We start from the raw sequence: 22,125 nt of genomic DNA, 5'->3' as shown, positions 1-22,125 counted from the left end.
TTATTCAAACTAAAGGGGTGGCGAAAGCCAAATAACTATGGGCTAGGCTTATAAATGCCCTTGGGCAGATAGCCTAGTATGAACCTATGAACCTATGAACCTATAAGTACTGTGGGATCTTTTACATCTGGTCATGCTACCACCAACTCAGGTAGATAAACCCCTGGTTTAACTTGTCATTCAAAGGATGGCACACCCAGGAGTGTAGTACCGGTCATGCTGCAAAACAGTGTCAGTATTGGAAAAGTAATGCAGCTACCTAGTACAGGAATAAAAGCCAATAACATGCAGATGTTTATTATGATACACTAGCAATACAAGTACTTTCACTGAATTTAAAACTCCGTGAGGTATTTAATCTGACTGCCTTCTAGAAAAAAAATGAAGGACTGTACCACATGACATGCAATTCCCTGTAGCTTAGTCAGTAGTATATTTAAAGCTTACATGAATTACATTACAGCACAGATAGATAAAATAACTGTAAGTTAATAACTGGCTACATGCAGTCTATACTTCACTTATTATTATTAGTTATTGTTAATCATTTCTCTAGAACATTAATTGTATTAGCAAAACATTGTAACCTAAATAAATTCTGAGTTGGAGTATTTATTTATTAAAAAATATAATATTCTTTTTAATTTAAAAATACAGAAAACATGGTATCAATGATATAGGGTGCCTAGACAATGTGGGAGTCATATTAAAGCATTACAGCAATAAGGTTTAAGTAATGAATATTGTTAATGAGTACTGTGTTACTTACAGTGTGTGACATCTGCTTTGTACTACAATCAAAATTAATATTTGGTTACCATCTGTAATTTCCAGCAATGGAATTCTAATCAATTATGAATAGATCCCCCATCAGTAAATCAGGAGATCCCCAGCACCTGCCCCCCTCCCCTTATCTCTAGGGAGCAAGTCATCACTGCCCTCTCAAAGGCAAAAAATACAGCCTCCATGGACCTGATAACATCCCAGGCACATCCTATATGAATTCATGCAGGAACTTGCAACACCATTAGGCACCCTATTCAACCAAAGCCTGAGTACCAGCTTCATCCCAGATGAGTGGAGGACAGTCACTTCATCCCTTTGCACAAAGGTGGAGCTTCCCTCAATCCAGGAAGTTATAGACCCATCAGCCTAACTAGCCTGATCTGCAAGGCAGCCATGGAGCACATTATCATAAACTTCATTAACAAGGACATTGGCAAACTACAAACTCTCAATCCCACATATTTTGGTTTCATCACGGGACGGTCATGCCTGTTAAATTTGGTCAACTTCTTTAAGTCAGTCACCAAAGCCATGGACGAGGGGAAGACGGTGCACACCGTCTACCTTGATGTGGCCAAAGCCTTTGTTACTATTCCCTGATCGGATATAACAGATAAACTCTTTCAACTAGGCATCAGTCCATATTTTACCAGAAGGGTAGCAAACTGGCTCACTGATAGAGCCTACCGAGTTAAAATAGGGGAAGTCACCTCAAGCAGTTGACCAGTAATGAGCGGTATACTCCAGAGATCAGTTTTGGGGCCTTTGTCATTTGGGATATACTTTTCTGAGGTGTAAGCCAAAACCAGTGGGCTATGGCTAACAAAGTTTGAAGATGACTGCAAGCTGGGTGCTGTCATCAATTCCCCTAGTAATGTGGACATCCTCCAAGAGGGTCTCACCCAAACAAATGATTGCCAGAAACATGGTCTCAAACTGAATGCCAAAAATGCATTATCATCCCCTTTTGGGAGAGTGACGTCCCCACAAATTATCACATTAATAACAACATTCTAAGTATACAATCAGTCATGAGGGACTTGGACACCCAGGTTGATAGCAAATTGACTTTTGACTACTATAATGCCTCCATTGTATGGAAAGCTTCCTACATGCCCCCCACCCCTCATTAGTAAGGGTATCTCACCCAGGGACAAGGTGGTCATAAGATCCTTGTATTCTTCCCTTAAAATACCCATTATTGAGTACAATGCTCCTTTCAGCATGTACCTCACAAAGTACATTGAAAAGCTGGAGAGACCACAGAGATTCCTCACCAGGAGAATCCAGTGTCTCGAACCTCTACCCTACACAGAAAAGCTAAAGGCCCTCTCCCTCCACTCAGTCTCCTAAAGACTCCTCAGAGGTGACCTCTGTCTGGCATACAAAGCAATCTCAGACCCCAGCTTGATGGACTGCTGCATATCCACAAGTCAAGCTCCACTCGAGTAACCTGCATGTGTGACCTCAGCCTGGTCTCTGACATCAATAGGACTTGTTGGGACAGATCTGTGTCCAGAAGACTCCCACTTCTGTGGAATAGACTCCCATTCCACATCAAGCAGAGTACCTCAGTAACTATTTTTAAGCGCAACCTGGATATCTGGAGAGGGAACAGAAAACACACCCCTGGGATTCCACCTGTGTCCCTGCTGGACAGGGGCATCAGATGCTGACTTGTGTAAACATGGGCTAAATTCTTGGCTAGGCTTATGAGGGCCTCAGGGCCAATAGCCTAGTAACTTCCTATGATCCTATGAAAATAACAAAAGATATAACAGTATGAAAAAAACTGATAAGATTTAAGAAGCACACCAAAATTTTAATGCGCAGAACCAAACCAACATCTCACCAAATCCTTGTACTGATTTTATGCTTTCAACATGCATGATACCACCACTCTTATATGTATGTGTACCTCATCAAGAAAGGGCTGTGTAAGGTTGAAAAATGGTTCACTGCATTATCAGGTTACTAAATGAATCCTTTGGAAAGTATATCAGTTTATCAATATATTGTAATGCGCTCATGTTTTATTCAGTATTTCTGACTTAATACTATACCGCAAAGAAATACGAACAACATCTGAATGCTGCACTACAGAGACATATGAATAATATCTGAATCTGTACAGATAAGGATACGACTCTGAGATTTCCTTACCAACATCTATCATATGATTGAAGTTTTGCACCATCACTTCCCAGTGTAGTTCTTTCTCCTCTTCACTCAGCAACACCCATTCCTCCCTTGAAAATTCAACAGCAACATCTTCAAAACTTTCTGGCACCTGAAAACACACATAATGCATTTGTTCTGCAGTTCACTGTATCAGCTGATGAAGTTACTTTGTTTCATCAAGTATTTTAACAACTGTGTCAAAACTGATTAAGGTGCCCTGGTTGCCAATTTGCTAAAATTAATTTTCCTTTCTTGCTATTCAGTGATGGTTTTGTGAAAACTAAAATTCAGGAGTGGGTTTGCAATAAGAATGAACAGATATTCTCATTCACTCCCAGTATAATAATTTTTATGCAAGTACAAAAATCAATACAAGATGTGCTAAAATTTCTAGAACAAATGTGCATTTATAAAATAGATGAAGAACAGTGACCAATGAAACTGTTACTTACTCATGCATCAATTCTGTTCTACTGCATAACAGGCAATTAGTACAGGCTATATAGACTACACATTTAAGATGCTATCTTCCTCACAGCCTTCAAAATCCCACTATCTTCTTTGATTCGTATTTTCGGCAACACGACACCTACTGATGATGTCAGCACTAAGAGACATGCATCTCCAGGAAGTACTGAGCTTGAAAATTGCTGAGAAGTAACTTTAATAGCTTAAATTAATGCTATACTCAATATGTTTTAATTTTTACTTGGTTTGGAGGCTACATGACAGTTTATTGAATACCACATTATGGAACACATAAATTGTGATGTCCTGAGGCAAGAAAGCTTGTAGGGAAAAAGAGAAGAATAAGGAGAAAAAAATAAAATAAATAAGGTGAAGACATAACTGTAAGTACTTCTATATTCACTAACAACACTCACAGTAATGTAACTTTACATAGATTATTTATGTTACCTTGTTATTTCAGGTCTTTCTGGTATAATTTAATCTATGTCTGTTTTAAGTTATGCATTTAATACATCTTGTAGTGAGATTAATCATACTAGACATCTGCTGATTTGTTAAATAGCAGCCTTGAATACCTGTTTTTACACTCTTGATCTATAGATTAATATTGTAAGAATAATATCTCCTAATATAGTACAGTTACTGTATTTTCTTGAGTTAAAATGCAATAATAATACTGTTCTCTTGTGTTGTAAGGGCTTAACATTAACTCATCAGCAAGCTTATTCATAAGTGGATAGTGAAATGTGAACATAGAGTTAATATCAATTGGTTTCAATAACATCTTACATTTTTTTTAATCTAGAATCATGGTTAACTCTCAGTGATATTTCATCTGGCAAATAATTTCTTGCATAAGATGGTTATCAATTGAATTTTTATAATTACACTCATTTATCAGTACCCTCTTCTTCTTCTTTTGGCTGCTCCCATCAGGGGTCACCACAGCAGATCAACTGTTTCCATTTCTTCCTGTCCTCTGCATCTTGCTCTGTCACACCAACCACCTGCATGTCCTCTCTCACCACATCCATAAACCTTATCTTAGACCTTCCTCTTTTCCTGTTATCTGGCAGCTTCATCCTTAGCATCTTTTTCCCAATATACTCTGCATCCCTCCTCAGCACATGTCCAAACCAACTTAATCTTGCCTCTCTGGCTTTGTCTCCAAACCTTCCAACCTGGGCTGACCCTCTAATATACTTATTTCTAATCCTGTCCATCCTCATCACACCCAGTGCAAATCTTAACATCTTCAACTCTGACATGTCAAGCTCCGACTCCTGCCTTTTTGTCAATACCACCGTCTCCAACCCATATAACATAGCTGGTCTCACTACCCTCTTGTAGACCTTCCCTTTCACTCTTACTGGTACTAGTCTGTCACAAATCACTCCTGACACTCTTCTCCACCCACTCCATCCTGCCTGTACTCTCTTCTTCACCTGTCTTTCACACTCACCATTACTCTGAACTGTTGATCCCATGTACTTAAACTCATCCACCTTCGCCACCTCTACTCCCTGCATCCTCACCATTCCTCTATCCTCCCTCTCATTCACACACATATATTCTGTCTTAGTCCTGCTGACCTTCATTCCTCTTCTCTCTAGAGCATATCTTCACCTCTCCAGGGTCTCCTCCACCTGTTCTCTACTCTCACTACAGATCACAATGTCATCTGCAAACATCATAGTCCAAGGGGACTTCTGTCTGATCTCGTCTGTCAACCTGTCCATCACCATTACAAATAAGAAAGGGCTCAGAGCTGAACCTTGATGTAATCCCACCTCCACCTTAAACGCATCCGTCACTCCCACCACAGACCTCACCGCTGTCACACTACCCTCTTACATATCCTGCACCACTCTTACATACTTCTCTGACACTCCCGACTTCCTCATACAATACCACAACTCCTCTCTAGGCACCCTGTCATATGCTTTCTCTAAATCCACAAAGACACAATGCAACTCCTTCTGACATTTTCTGTACTTCTCCATCAACACTTTCAAAGCAAACATTGCATATGTAGTGCTCTTTCCTGGCATGAAACCATACTGCTGATCACTAATCATCACCTCCCTTCTTAACCTAGCTTCCACTACTCTTTCCCATAACTTCATGCTGTGACTGATCAATTTAATCCATCTGTAGTTACTACAGCTCTGGACATCACCCTTATTCTTAAAAATCGGTACCAAAACACTTTTTCTCCATTCCTCAGGCATCCTCTCACTTTCCAAGATTTCATTAAACAATCTAGTTAAAAACTCCAATGCCATTTCACCTAAACACCTCCATGCTTCCACAGGTATGTCATCTGGACCAACAGCCTTTCCATTCTTCACCCTCTTCATAGCTATCCTTACTTCCTCCTGGCTAATCCACTGCACTTCATAATTCACTATCCGCACATCATCCAACCTTCTCTCCCTCTCATTCTCTTCATTCATCAGCCCCTAAAGTACTCTTTCCATCTGCTCAACACACTCTCCTCGCTTGTGTGTACTTTTCCCTCATTATCCTTTATCACCCTTACCTGCTACACATCTTTACTAGCTCTGTCCCTCTGTCTAGCCAATCGGTATGCATCCTTTTCTCCCTCCTTAGTGTCCAACCTTTTATACAACTCATCATATGCCTTATCCTTAGCCTTCGCCACCTCTCTCTTTGCCATGCACCTCATCTCCTTATACTCTTGTCTATTTTCTTCATCTCTCTGACAATCCCACTTCTTCTTCGCCAACCTCTTTCTCTGTATACTCTCCTGTACTTCTTCATTCCACCACCAGGTCTCCTTGTCCTCCTTCCTCTTTCCAGATGTCACACCAAGCACCTTTATAGCCATCTCTCTTACTAGCTCTGCTGTAGTTACCCAGCTATTTGGTAACTCTTCACTGCCACCCAGTGCCTGTCTTAACTCTTCCCTGAACATCACCTCACAATTACCATTTTTCAATTTCTACCATTTGATCCTTGGTGCTGCCCTCACACTCATCCTCCTCTTCTTGATCACCAATGTCATCCTACAAACCACCATCCTATGCTGCCTAACTACACCTTCCCCTGCCACCACTTTACAGTCTCCAATCTCCTTCAGATCAGTACCTATTATACCTTATTATTTATTTATTTTTTTTGTTATTTGCCCACATCTACACTTGTACTTCTAAGGGAAGGATTGTATTATAATATATGAATACACTAAGGTTGATTGCATTATTTATATGAACATCACAGTTGTTGTGATAATATCATCTCGGTCATACATAATCTTACCTGATGTTCAACAACTAATATAAATTGTTATATAGATAAATAATAGCTACTATTTAACACTAGATATAAGGTTATAGATCAATTTACTCAGTCTTATTTAATACTTTAAATGTTACAAGTTAATTAAGGTAGTTCTATTAGTTTATTCTATCCTTGGACATATACAATCTATATATATATAGTATGTTTTTTCTTCTTAGCTATCTTTTCGTACTTGATGAGATACTCAAAATAAAACCTTATATGTCTAATTGCTAATACTTTCTAGCTCTACTTCACATTTTATTTACATAGTATATACTATTAGTGGAGGCTGCTACTGCTTAAGGATTTGTTCTCAGTGGCTGATGTCATTGAAATGAGGAGTTTATAACTCCAGGCAGGGAGCTGTATTGTGTTTTTTGTAATATGAAACATGTTACCATCTTTACAAAAAGTTCTTTTTGACATCCTGTGTACCTTATATGCAGAGAAATCTTAGATATAAAGTCTATGAAATACATACTTCTCACAATGATTTAAGGTTTATTATTCACAGGTTAAACAAATGTTTTTCGAAGTGAGATCCACTAACTAAATACATGATACTGATATGCTACTAATCAACCCTATACACATTATATAATATGACTACGTTAAGAGGCTTATCAATTAACATAAATGGTTTGAATAACCCCTATAAAAAGAAGTAGTATGTTCAAATACCTAGCATTACACAAACCAAACATAATCTTTTTACAAGAAACCCACTTAATGAAAGATAATATTAAGTTCAGAACATATAAAAAAGAAAAGAGGTGTGGCCATCCTATGGAATAAATCTTCCCCTATACCTAAAATAATTAAAACATATCAAGACAACAGAGGACTGTTATGTTTGGCCATAATTGAAATAAACAAAAATTATATACTCTAATAAACAATTATTGGTTCCCAGGTATTGGTACCAATACTGTCAGACAACTTTTAAACAAAATAATATCCCGTTCCGAAGGAAACCTTATAATGGCAGGTGATTTTAATTGTATTTTAGATCTAAAAGATACAACTACACTAGGGAAAAGAAAAATTACACCACAAGCTAAGCAGTTAACAAAATTCATGGACACATACCTACTTAAAGACATTCATGACTTTGTAGAACATAACTCATTACAATATACATTTTATTCTAACAGACACAAAACGTTCTCCAAAATAGATAGAGTACTATTCTCTACACAGATAATAAATGATCTAGCTAATAGTAAAACTATATCCAGCCCAATTTCAGATCATAACTTTATTACATTTGAGCTGAATAGTAACAATATTCCCAATGTTCAAATAAAAAGAACTCCAGCATACCTTAAAAACTCAAAGAATTCCAATCATTCCTAAAAGAAGAAATATTAAACTTTATAACTGTAAATTCAACTTCCAATACACATGGCATATATGTCTGGGATGCCCTTAAAGCTTATTTATATGGGCAAATTAATAAATGGTATTACAATAAAAAGAAAGTTTGGGAAAAAGATATCAGAACAATACAGGATAAACTAGATATACTGCATCTCAACAATAAAGATTATCTTACTTCCAAAAATATAAGAGATGAGATAAATAAACTAAATGAAGAATATAGGACTATTGTTCATCATAAAACAATGATCACTCTCGAAAAATATAAATGTCTTGCATACTCTTTAAATTCTAAACACTTAACCAACCTTAAAAACAAAACCAAAAGACTAAACAAACATAATTACATTAAATATATATACTCTAAAAGGAAGAAAAATGAAGCACACAGTATACAAGATATAATAGAAGAATTTAGAATTCATTTTCATGAAATCAAAACATACAACAAATAGAATCAAAGGATAAAATAAAGGATTTTATTAATAAAAACTTATATAATAAACTAAATTAACAACAAATAAACTTTATCGATAAACAAATCACTTTAACAGAGGTACAAAATCAAATTAATAAGCTTAAACCTAACAAAGCACCAGGAAATGATGGCATATTTTCTGAAATTTATAAGATTATGCCCAAAATAGCTATCTCCCTTTTACATAATGTATATAATGCAGCCCAAATGATACCATACTACCTCCTTCATGGAAATATACCTTCAAATCACCCATTCTAAAATCTAACAAAAACCCTAAAAATTGTTCCTCATACAGACCCATATCCTTATTAAGTGTCAATTATAAGATGTTTATGAATATATTCACTGAAAGACTAAAGACGTTTCTACCTCAATTAATAGATTATGATCAAACAGGCTTTGTGACCAATAGAAGCACCTTTGATAATATAAAGCAAACACTAGTCATTATTGATTTTTCTCAAAGAAAAAAAAGAACTTGGCATTAATTAGTCTTGACATAAATGTAGCTTTTGATTCAATTAATTGGGATTACTTGTTCACACTTTTGGAGTGTTTAAACTTCTCATACAACTTTATTAATCTCTTAAAACATTTATATGAAGAAACTTTTACTTATATTAAATCGGGTCATACATCTCCAATAAAATTCCTGTCATAAAAGGTACCAAACAAGGTTGTCCCCTTTCCCCATTATTGTTCACGCTGATAATGGAACCATGGGAAAATAATATACGAAATAACAGCAATATAGAAGGTTTGGAAGTAGATAAAGATATAACAGCTACAATCCAATTATTTGCTGATGACGTACTTATCACCAGGAAAGGAAATAACTCTTCTATATTATCCTTATTTGATTCAATCAAAACTTTTCAAAAGATTTCAGGGTTATCTTTCAATGATACTAAAACTAAAATTCTACCCATATACTCAAGAAGAAGCAACAAATCTAATTATTATGTTCAACAAACTTGAAATATAGACCAAATTACATATTTTGGAATTATTATTGCTAAAGGTGTTAAATCAATAGTACAACTAAACTAAAGTGTTTTGAAAATATCCAATATTTACTTTCTAAATGGAATATGATATTGTTCCCCACATAGGAAAGATTAACCCTTATAAAAATGATAACTCTACCAAACATTTTTCTTCTTCTTCTTCTTCCTTCAAAGAAGTTTATTAATAAGTTAAATACTTTATTACAAAAATTGTTCTGGTCGCAAAAAAAAAAAACAAGAATAGCATGTAATCAACATCTTAATAGCTGGAATAATGGCGGGGTAGCATTTCCAGATTTACATCTTTACTCGATTTCCTCCATAATCAGAACAATTACACAACTTTTAGACACTACATATTCAGCCAAATGGAAGTTACTTTGGGAATTATCAGCTATGCAGTTAATAACGAGGCCCTCAACTGACAAGTTAGAAATAATAAGCAATTCTACACTATGGATTTTAAAAGATTATTTTGCCACTTATATAACTCCTAGTCATATTGCTAGTTACATTCATTATATCATAATTAACTTTAGAAATTTTATATATAAACATCCTAAATATAAAGAATGTTTTTTTTATTATTCCCCATAGCATTCACACAAGAAATTCTTTTAACATCAGATTCAAACAAAATCTCCATTTTTAAACATAATGAGCTCAAGTTCTGGTTCCAATTGACTTCTGAACATAAGGCTAAATCTGTTGATCACATAATACAGGAATATCAAATGGACAAATCCATGTGGCTAGATATTCAAACACTCATATTATCTCTAGATAATACACTACAAATGATATCTTAATTCATCAAACATGATCCTAGGATTTAATTACAATTTCTTCAATCAACCTTATTACACAATCATACTTACTCAGGCAAACTTTCTTTCATTTATAGAATCTTAAGAGAAGAAACATTTAGTTGCCCACAAAATTACTGGAACTATTATAGTTTAATTAATAATAATTCTCCAGCTGATCAAGACAAGGCAAATATATTAAAATCAGCAGGAAAAAACAACTTTTTCTTTGAGATGGAAACTATATACATGGAGATTCATGAACGTCATTTTACACTCCTCAATTAATGGACAAAATTAACAAAATATATGTAATAAATGTAAATCAAATATAGACAAATTGGGCTCATATGTTTTACGATTGTCCAACTTTAAACATCTTTTGGGGTAATGATTTACTACAGGCACTTTTCACTGACAACTTTATTTTAAGCAAATCCTTGGTTATATTTAATACACCTGTTCCACTATGTGATAGAAAAATAAAGTACTCCTTACTTTGGGCAATACTACTGGTGGCCAAGAAATCCAGAACAAAGAATTGGATACCTGGATCTCCTCCTACATTTTCCGAGTTCAAAAATCTATTAAATGATGTATGTAATTTACAAATAAAAACCATAATTTCTAGAACAACTTGGAAAACATATGATCATCATTTGTGGGTCAGTTTGCAAAACTTGTTGAAAAAGTATTAACTTTTATATTAAGTGCATTTTATTCATTCCTTTCTTATCTGTGATGTATGATATAAACAGAAAATTATAGTTTATCTGTAATGTTTTCACTGGATGTCTTTGTATATACTTCAGTTTTTATAAATTCGTCAATTTCTGTATGTATATATATATATATATATATATATATATATGTATGTATACACACACATGTGCGACATACATATGTTAAAATGTTAGAGTCACTTTTTTTTATCTCTCATGATTTTAAGTGATTGTATTATGTTACAATTAAAATTAATAAAAATTGTTTTGAAAAAAAATCCCACTATCAACCATTTTTATCCATCAATAACAATGACCTGCATTCAAAGAACACTGTATTTAACCTCTATAAAACTTTAACAGGAAAAAAAAATGGAAAACACCATCAGAAAATGTGGAAAACAACCAAACAAGTAAAACACGAAGCAAGTGATGATATATATATATATATATATATTAGTGCATAATGATGGAGCCAGGGAAATGCACTACTGACTGTTGAGGAGTGTGTGTCAGAGAATATCAGGTAGGAAGGTAGTGTAGAACAGGCAGTAAACCATTTCCATAGCAATTAAAAAGTAACAGCTGCCTCTGGAGCTATATTAGGATGGCTACTCCTTAAAGAAGTTGATTTCCCATCATCTAGGTCAGGAAAGGATAAGAAGGAGAGTTCCAAATAAAGAATTAAGGCTGACCTGAGATGAGGCAGAGAGATTGCCTAAATGTTGGAGTTCTAAAGTGGAAGAGAAGTCTGTAATGTAAGGTGAAGGGGTTCACATTGTGTCAGCACTGCAAACACACTAAAATGTTACGTGAATTTGTTACACTCTACAGACAGAGAGAAGGGTATGACCCCAATACCTTATTAGACTAACTGCTGTATAAAGCAGTGTTTGATTTAACAACAGTTATCATTTGCTTAAAGAGTTAGGTCAAACAAATCAGTCCTACAGTAAAAAGGGTTACTTTCAAGAACATTTAAATACACTGGGGTGTGGCCAAGATGGTGGCTATCTAACAGCTCAAATATTTTGCTCTACTTCGTATTATTTTTCTCTGACAGGATGTTATTATCTTAACTTAACAGAATATTATTTTTTAATAGAAATATTTTTTTAAACTACTACTACTATTTTTCTGGGGGAAATTTGATTTTGGAAATAGCATTTTAATTTTCCATGTTAGTGTACTTTTTGACTGTTCATCTATCATGAGTCACTCTAAAGGGAACTCACAAGAAAGGTCTATAAAAAGTAACTTCAGTCAAAAATAGGAAGTAACCAAGAACTTTCTATTAAACTGGACAAACTGGAAACAAAAATGGATTATATAAGAGAGGATTGTAAAAAGCAAATGGGCTTTTTAAATGAAGTGCTAAAGCAGCAAGCTACTTACATTTCTTCAATTGAAGATGCAGTGACAGACATAGATGGAAGTCTGACAGAAACTAAAAGTCACACAGAATTTCTACTAAAACAAAACACTTTGTTACTAGAAAAATAAAAGATTTAGAAAGTAGATCTCGTAGAAACCACATCAGAATTTATGGAATCCCACAGAAAGAAGGGGACAATTTGATACATTTCTTAAATAATTGGCTGCCTAAAGCACTCAATTTACTAGCAGCTCTTTCATTTGGCATCAGGAGAGCTCACAGGTCCCTTTTAACATCCTCTTTAAAGAAGAACCCTCTTGTGCCTAGGATCCATTATTGTGAGGTTTCTGTCTAATCAGGACAAATATTTAATACTGAAATCAGCCTGGGATAATACACCAATTAAACTAAAAGATAATGTCACCAGATTTGATAGACTACACATCACTAGTTATGACCAGGAGAAAAGAAGCTGTACCATTAATCAAAAGCTTAAGAAAAATGGACATAAAAGCTCAACTTGTTTTTCCGGCAAAACTACGGATCTCTCTTCCAGATGGTCAGAAAATCTTCAACACCTTAGAAGAAGCCATGGAATACACAAGAAAAATAAAATAGTTGATAAAATTGAAGACATGGAATGGGCAAGCACCAGTTTAAAAAGACATGCATCTAAAAATAATTGGACAACTAAAGATAAAAACTCTAAAAAATGAAAAAGAAGTAATGCTACACATTACAATACTATCTTTGTTTTCTCTATTTTGCTATCATTTGATAAATATTCAATATAGGATACATCATAATTGCTACTTGCAAGGTAAAAGTTTTTTCTTAATATTACTATTTATCTATTTTCATTTCCTGTTTTAAATACACTAGTAACATACATGATGAAAATACAGTAATTATTATTAGATTGCAGTCATGATCGTGTGTGTGTGTGTGTGTGTGTGTGTGTGTGTGTATAAATATATATATATATATATATATATATATATATATATATATATATTCAATAATATTACATGTTTTACATATTATGCAGTTAAGAAGCCACAATCTAAAGCTAGCATTGATATAGGTGTTGATAATTACATTTCTGGTCACACTGGTTACACTGAGGTGAATGCTTGTTGTGTACAGGTTGACAATGGAAACAATAAACATAGTCCCACTAAACCTACACCACCAAAATCCATACATAGAAACACAAAAACATTTGCAGAGGCTCTCAATAATAATCTGCTCAAGCAACAGAGACCTCCAAAGCAGAAACACAAGCAACCTCCACCCCCAACACAACCCAAATGACACATAGCCCACAGACTCAGTGTGCCAATAAACCACAGCTCATAAGGCAAACCAACGTACCCAACGCACTAGTCATAGGTGACTCTATAGTCAGGCACACTGATGTCCCACTCACCAAGCTAAACAAGGAGAAGGTTACTGTCAGCTGCCTGTCGAGTGCCAGGATCCGCCACATAACCCATGCACTCAGGTCACTCCACAACAAGTACAAATATGACTCTGTCATTGTCCATGTTGGTGTAAATGACCTCAGATGTACCTCCCTGAACTACATGAAAAGAGACATGGAAGAACTCTCTGATCTTGTAGCCCAGGCAGGTATGACCCAAGCCCTGAGTAGCATCCTGCCATCACCCAGAATGATACCGCAGTACAAGGACAAAATGATTTACTTCAACAATTGGGTAAGCTTCTGGTGTCATTCTAAGGGGATCCAGTATCTGTCTGCCTGGGATGACATGGTCGACAGACCACAATGCTTTGCCAAATATGACCTGCACCTGTCACCCCAGGGATTACGGATACTGGCTATGGTTCTTGCTGCTCCTATAGTGCCTTTTTTAGGCAAGGTTCAAATGACAAATTCACCACTATAAAAGGAACAGTTAAGCAAAAAATGAGGGTAATGCTACTCAATGCTAGAAGTCTAAATCTCAAAATGCACTCACTCACTCAAGGCACTCCTTAAAATGGAGAACATCGATATCTGTGCAGGGACTGAGACCTGGTTCAAGGCTCTAGAGAGCACCCCTGCATTACCAGGCTATAACTCATACCACACTTTTCGGCCATCTAACCTGGACCAGAACACCAAAGACGGAGGTGTGTCCATATTCATTAAGGATAGCCACACCTCCAGGCTAGCTGCGCAGCATAATGCATCCAAGGTTATCCAAGTGCAACTAACTCTGGGCAAAACTGCAATCTAAACTGTAGCTTGCTACAGATCCCCCACCATGCCCCAGGATTCCCACTCCTCTTTTCTTGACATACTGGAAAATATTAGGGTTCAACCAAGCACCCTAATAATGGGCGATTTCAACTACCCCACCATTAACTGGGAAAACTACTCATGTACCAACTCCTTCACTCAACGCTTTCTGGAATTCATAAATTCCAATGCTCTGGATCAACTTATCCACACCCCCACCAGGGGCAACAATATTCTAGACCTAGTCATTATCAACATGAGTAACTGGTGTTCCACACCTGAAATCAACTCCTCGTTGGTCAGATCCAACCATAAGCTAATCACCCTAGATATCTGCATCCCGCCCCCACCCACCATTAAGGAAACCATGGTAAAAAATTTCTCCAAAACCAACTTCATGCTTCTTAAGACAGAAGTGGCGAACTTCATGACACCCATGCAGATGGACAATAGAGTTACGACTGCTGAATCCTACACAAATGGACTCTATAAGCACTTACACGAGTGCATGGATTGTGCTATCCCAAACAGAACCAAGATGCTATCCTCCAAAAAAGGGAAGCCAATGTGGTGGTCTCCTACCATAAACAAACTCTACAACAGAAGGAAGAAACTGTTGCAAAAGAGAGTAAAATCCCATGAGTGGATGAGCTCCCTGGTCAGCCTCAGTAAAAGGCTGAGATCCCTTATAAGATCCTCCAAAGCTAGCTATGAAAACAAAATCACCACTGATTCTAAAGTGAACCACAAAGCATTATATAGCTATGTCAAGAATCTCAATCGCAACACCCAGATCTTCTCTGAGTTACAGCACAATGGCACGAAAATTACAGAACCAACTGATATTGCCTACATCCTGGCAGATAGGTTCAGTGCTACCTTTACTCCCCCCTTACCCCTAAAGGGCCCATATCTATACAGGAAGAATGCAGAGTCCCTGTAATCACATCTGTGCAGGTAAAAGCTGCACTCTCTAAAACTAAAATCACAGCATCCATGGGACCAGACACATCCCAGGCTGCATTTTACACAAACATCAGAACGAACTGGCTCCCCACCTAAGCACCATGTTCAATCATAGTCTCACATCAGGCTTTGTGCCCACTGAATGGTGCACAGCAACAGTTATCCCACTCCACAAAGGGGGATCCACCACTGATCCTGGGAACTATCGCTATTAGCCTGACGAGCCTGGTCTGCAAAGCCATGGAATGTATCATCATGGAACTCAGAAGCAAAGACATTGGTAACCTCCAAACTCTGGACCTTACCCAGTTCGGGTTTGTGAAAGGCAGATCATGCCTTCTGAACCTGATCAACTTCTTTGAGGCAGTCACCAAAGACGTAGATGAGGGTAAGGTAGTTCACATAGCCTATCTTGACCTCGCCAAGGCTTTTGACACCATCCTCCATTCTGGAATTATAGCTAAACTCACTAAACTAAGTATAAATCCCTATGTCACAAGATGGGTTGCCAACTGGCTCACTGACAGAACCCACACTGTAAAAGTTGCAGACCACAGGGTTCAGTCCTGGGACCTCTCTTGTTTGGTATCTACTTCTCTGAGGTACAGGCTAACACAGAAGGCCTCTGGCTAATGAAATTTGAAGATGACTGCAAACTATGAGCCATAGTCGAGTCCCCAAATGATGTGGACATCCTACAGAAGGGCCTCACTGTGACAGATAGCCATGGCCTCAAGCTCAGTGCCAAAAAGTGCATTATCATCCCCTTTGGTAAAAACTCTGTACCCATGAACTATCACATAAACGGCAGTCTACTTAACGCTGAATGTGTGATAAAAGACCTTGGGACCCAGGTAGACAGTAGTCTCTCCTTTGATAATCACATCGCCACAGTAGTCAGGAAATCCTTCTACATGGCACACCACATCACAAAAGGGTTCTCATCCAGGAATAAAGAGGTCATTGTTCCCCTCTACTCGACACTCATTAGACCCATTATAGAGTACAACGCCCCTTTTGGAATGTACCTCACAAGACATCTGCAGCAGCTGGAAAGGCCACATAAGTACCTCACAAAGAGGATTACTGGCCTCAAACAGATGCCCAACACTGACCGTCTCAAAAAACTCCAGCTTTACTCTGTAGCATATTGCCTACTCAAAGGAGATCTCTGCCTAACATATAAAGCTATGTTAAACCCAGAGCTGTTGTACATGCTACACCTAAAGAAATCCCAATCCCTCCGAGCTAGGGACCTAAACCTTGTCACCACAATAAACAGGACATGCTGGAGGGATAGATTCTTGTCCCAGAGACTTCACATACTCTGGAACAGGCTACCCATCTATATCAAGCAAAGTTCCTCATTAACACTCTTCAAGAAAAATCTTGATGAGTGGATGGAAAATAGGAAATACACCCCAGGGATCACCTCTGTGGCTCTGCTCAACAGTGGCACAAGAAAATAACTTTCTTGGGTAGCATAAGCCAGGGAACCTTGTTGGCTAGGCTTATTTAGGCCCTTGGGCCGATAACCTAGTACCTACCTATGAACATTTTCACTTAGCATTGTTTTTCTTAGTTCATACGGAACTGTTTACTTATTTCCTTTTCATATTACCTTTCTTATATCCATTATCTGACCCCTATTACTCTACAGTAAAATGTGTTCAGTCTATATACATTTAAAGGAATGTATGATAGTCTTAAACATTCTTTTAAAATCCCTTGTTAAGATTGAAATACTTCAAACTGGCATTTATTCTTTTATACTGTTAATCTTGTGTGTTAATTTAGGTGTTTAGTCACCTATTTTAAATCAAACTAGTGAGCACAAGCTATTATACCAAAGTAAAGTCTTTCTTGGTTCTTTTCTTGTCATTTTCCCACCCAAGAAAACAAGTTTTAGTCACGAAATAGGACTCCTGCTCGAGCTCCCTAATAATGGCTTTAATGTGCACCAGCAGAATATTCGCGGATTATATGAACTTTGACCCTGTCATGTCAGGACACAGACAATCTTAGATACATGTGGCTTGGCTATGCTTTAATAAATTCACATAGTTTATAGCTATAAGCAAGATCTATATGAAAGCATCTTTTTGTTTTAATTTAGGACACTAGCTAGACACCTTGCAGTGCAGAGAGGTTTTCTAGGTAGCCTACTGGTTTAAAATTCACGGAATGATCTGCATTGGTGAACTATTAAACCCAGAGTTCAGCTGCAATGAGTTGCGTAGCCATTGCTTCACATTGTGATTACTCTTCCCCAGTCAACTTGTTCACAGTCTTTGCATGAAATCTTTCATGGAGACCACGAGAAATCATGTGACCACACGCATTTGTGTGCTATTCAGGGCTGCTATACACAGTCAATGGAGTAATACATTTTCCAACTTTATATGAAATAACAGGAAAATGTGTTGTTTTATTACTGCATGAGAAGAAGTAATACTGAACTTCATTCACTTGTGGACATTGTCATTACATACTGAATGAGTTCACAGGATACCAGATACACATATACATATTTAAGCAAGAATGAATTCTCATTCGTCTCCAAGGTATGGTTTGTAACACATTTGATCCTGTAATGTATACTCCACTGTTTGTTTCTTTCCACGGTGCCTTCACTTTCCTATGCATGGATTTTTTCAGACACTGGGGGTGTTGCAGAGATGTGGTTGAGTTGGTTTGGAGTGGTGGCGGATGGGTTAACTGTTTGTGGCCAATGCGCTCCCATGTGTCTGCAGTGCATGGACTGGAGTCTTTTCTTTGCTGTTCGGCAAGTGTGATTTGCTGAGGGTGTGTTTTTAATGTATGAAGTGCTTGACCTTTGTCTAGGTGGCTCATAGATAGTTTGCACTGGTGTCTGTGGTTGGTTTGCCACGATCATTTTGATATTGTTGCACCTGGCAGGCTGCAGTGAACTGTGGGTGATGTGTTGCACAGAAGTACTGGAGAGATCAGTTGAAGTGCATGGTTTGTGGAGGTTGGATCGTGTGTCCTGTCTCTACATGCTACTTGCTGGCGCTTTTGATGTGGCAGCCAGTGCCAAGGTTTGAGATGTTTTGTTGACCTTTGCAGGTGGAGTCACTGATGCAACTGATTGCTTTACTTTGTAGAGTGTGGGGATTTTACGTGTAGCTGTCATGTCATTTTGTTTCGTAAATGATGTGTCAGGGATCGGGTGCAAATGACAGAGGACTTTGTGTAGAGCCAGACTGGTATGCATGGAGACACCATCTACGGTGAGAGGTGTGGACTCGGGGGACATTTTCACTTCTTTCTGTGTTACTAGTCAACCCTATTTTTGTCAGAGATTTTGCATCAAGTACTTCTACTGGTGTTTTGTTTCTGCACCACTACAAGCTCATGAAGTGCTTGGTTTGGGCACTGCTTCAGGCATGCTTGGTGGGCTATTCTGTTGTGGACTGCTGCTTGCTTGGGGAGTCTGGCCACTGGCTATCTAGGAGGTCTCGGGCTTTTCTAGGTGCACTCTGTGTGTAAGCATTGGGGTCAGCACAGCTATTCTTAGGGGATTTCTTGATATTTCTACAGGATGCAACTTAAGCCAATATATGCATTTGTGAAAAAACACAGCATACTGTTGGGCAGCGGGGGATGGGCCTTGGTTTGTGTGTTGTAGGCATGTGGGGGTGTGGCGGCTGCAGGCCATTGCTTTGATTTCTGTTGCTTTGAATGGGTTCAATTGCTTTTCTGGTAACGGTCTCATAATTACCAACTTGAAAAGGCACAGGTTGACTAGGGTGATATTTGAGGGTGTGGCTTTGCCATATACAATATATTTATGTATATATATTACATGTATTTGTATTTCAGTATTTCAGAACTTAGTTCTGCTGTTGTATTTCCAACTTCTGCATACACTGAATGTTTATACGGACCATGGGCTGAGTACATAATTATTCATTACTGTTCGGTGACACCCCCGTGATTCTGGGTGTAGGGCAGGGTTTAGGTGGGGCTTGCTACTGTGCATTTGAGGGGTTACTGTTCATCAATAAAACCCTTTCTTTATCAATAAACATTTTGTATATCATGAAATAGACATTTATAAATGTAGCTATTGTTTCATACCCCCCACTTCCATCCACACCCTTTGCAATCAAACAGATGCCATCCTTGTTTAACATCTGCAGTCTTTATGATCAGTTTCATCACTATTACGTAGACATACTTCTCTAAGACACTGACAATTTATTCAATGGATCAGAACTAAGATTTTTATTAATTTTATGTTATTTTACATTTGTTGACCAGGGCAGTAGACTGATTTATAAATATCCCATTTGAAACAAGGCCAGAGAGTTGCAACAGAAAAAAGACAACATAATTTTAGAATTTATGAAGTGATACACCAGTTAAAAAATGTTAATCAGATACATAAGCAAATACATAACATAACATTGTTAAAGCAGACTTTTCAAAGTTACACTTGGAAGGTTTTGTAATCATAAAAATTTAGGAAGGCACTAAATGCTATCAGACATTGTGGTTTGATAGTGACATGAGTCAACATTTTAAAAATGATGACAGTGTAGAGAATACATACATGAGAGTAATATATACACATTTACAGATATAACAACGATTACAGTGTTTGCAAACTGAGCTTATTGAGAAGCAGTGGGGCATGGTTAGTAAGACTTGAATCCCCCTCCCGACTAATTAGGAAGTAATTGCTGATAAATTACCACTTAACTCTTACCTACAATCCATGTATGTATCAGTTCTGTCTACACAACATTGCTGAAACATTTTGGAAGGTTGACATAATGGTTGGGGTGTTTACCTTACAGACACAAGGCACAGGGTTTGATTCTCACATGGAGTAATTCTAATTTACTTAAGACTTTGGCAAAACGTATTAAGTTAAATCAAAGACACACCCTAACTTTGTGTAATATTGGTGTGCATTGGATACAGCTGTATAAAAGAAAGCCAGTAATGAGATTATACTGAATCAACATCATAATTTTATGCAGTTGAGATAGTCCTGTTCCTATAATATAATTACTCATGGAAAATGTTAATAGTTGTAATCCACTGTATTATTCAATCAAAAGTCAAATTCCTGCTTCCAAAAACTGCTATTTCTGTGTTACATTAGTCAAACATATTGGAGCATGTTTGATTTTCAAGTTATACAGTTTAGACGGGGAGGGCGACCTCGAGCTTATTACCCCAGTGGGCACCTATGAATATATAAACCCATGTAAATAGATATATGGGTGAGTGTATGAGTACTAGTCCATGAATATGAGAAGCACATATTTCAACTCTAAATTACTTTCATGCAGCTTAACAAATTCAGAAAGCAAACAGTGCAAGATGCAATCTATAATGCATGCTAATTGGTACATTCTCAAATCTTTATATATCAGCCGTAAATGTTACACTCATGGTTCATACAGACCATTTGAAATATAAAATAAAATAGAATTGCATCTATCCTTAGAGATCAGTATACACAACAATTGAATTATAGGAAGACAGATATGTTATTCTGGTGGGCAGTGAATGTACTCATTGTCTAGAAATTATTTACCTGAACCTGGTATTTATTTAATAATCACTAAACTATATTTTCAGATGTTACCTTACAGTCTGATAAACTCCTATAAACAGAAAATAACGTAATACCCCCTTGCACATATATGTACATAATATTAACTACATCACCTACATTGACTATTTTGGTTCTAATATTATGCTACAAATCTCTTTACTTTATTTGAAGTCTCAAATAATATAGATACTGAGATCTTCCAATCACAGATAGAATTCACATACCACTAATTCCATGAGATATGAGAATAATAGAGATCTTTATGATAAGGGTGATGGTGCTTGGGTGTACACTGGCTGGGAAGATGGTCTTGGGGGGCCTTGGGCCATTCCTTGTTTGGTGGGACTTGGGGATGTTCACTGAGACATCAATAGAGAAACTATATAAACAAGGATACAAACATCCCTTCAAGTGATAGAAGAAAATAATCCAGATTTCTTTACTTACTACTCACTACAGAGACGAAGCTGGACAAGTAAACATGATCTACAATCTCGTAAACAGTTGGAGGTGAATTAATTTCAACAAGATCTATAAAAATTCTTGGCAACTCAATAACCATGAACTAATGTCAACTTCGGCTGGATATAAAATATTTTATCTGAGGAGCTCTGAAAGATGTGAAAGATTTGTTTTGGTGGACATTCCTGGGTCCTGTGGGCTTGGGGGTGTATTGGGGCTCCTTCTAGGAGTGTTCTGTTGGTGTGGGCCTGGGTTCCTAGACTCATACTACAACTTATAATTAAAGTTAATATTCAACCTGACAAGATACTATACTTATTATAAGATTCACTCTTAACCACCCT

At 37.1% G+C, this 22,125-nt stretch overlaps 1 protein-coding gene across 1 annotated transcript in view; it reads right to left on the bottom strand.

Moving 5' to 3' along the window:
* The window catches only part of LOC122798751 (zinc finger protein OZF-like), a 281,851-nt gene that overhangs the window by 244,144 nt on the left and 15,582 nt on the right, over positions 1-22,125 (bottom strand). The window contains exon 2 of the mRNA XM_044067853.1: positions 2,950-3,076. Coding sequence (XP_043923788.1) covers positions 2,950-3,076 — 127 coding nt within the window. The remainder of the gene's footprint in view (positions 1-2,949; positions 3,077-22,125) is intronic.

The sequence above is a fragment of the Protopterus annectens genome, chromosome 3.part1 (assembly GCF_019279795.1).
Source record: "Protopterus annectens isolate FY-2018-M chromosome 3.part1, PAN1.0, whole genome shotgun sequence".
Classification (NCBI taxonomy): domain Eukaryota; kingdom Metazoa; phylum Chordata; order Ceratodontiformes; family Protopteridae; genus Protopterus; species Protopterus annectens.
This window is presented reverse-complemented; position numbering and strand designations above follow the sequence as displayed.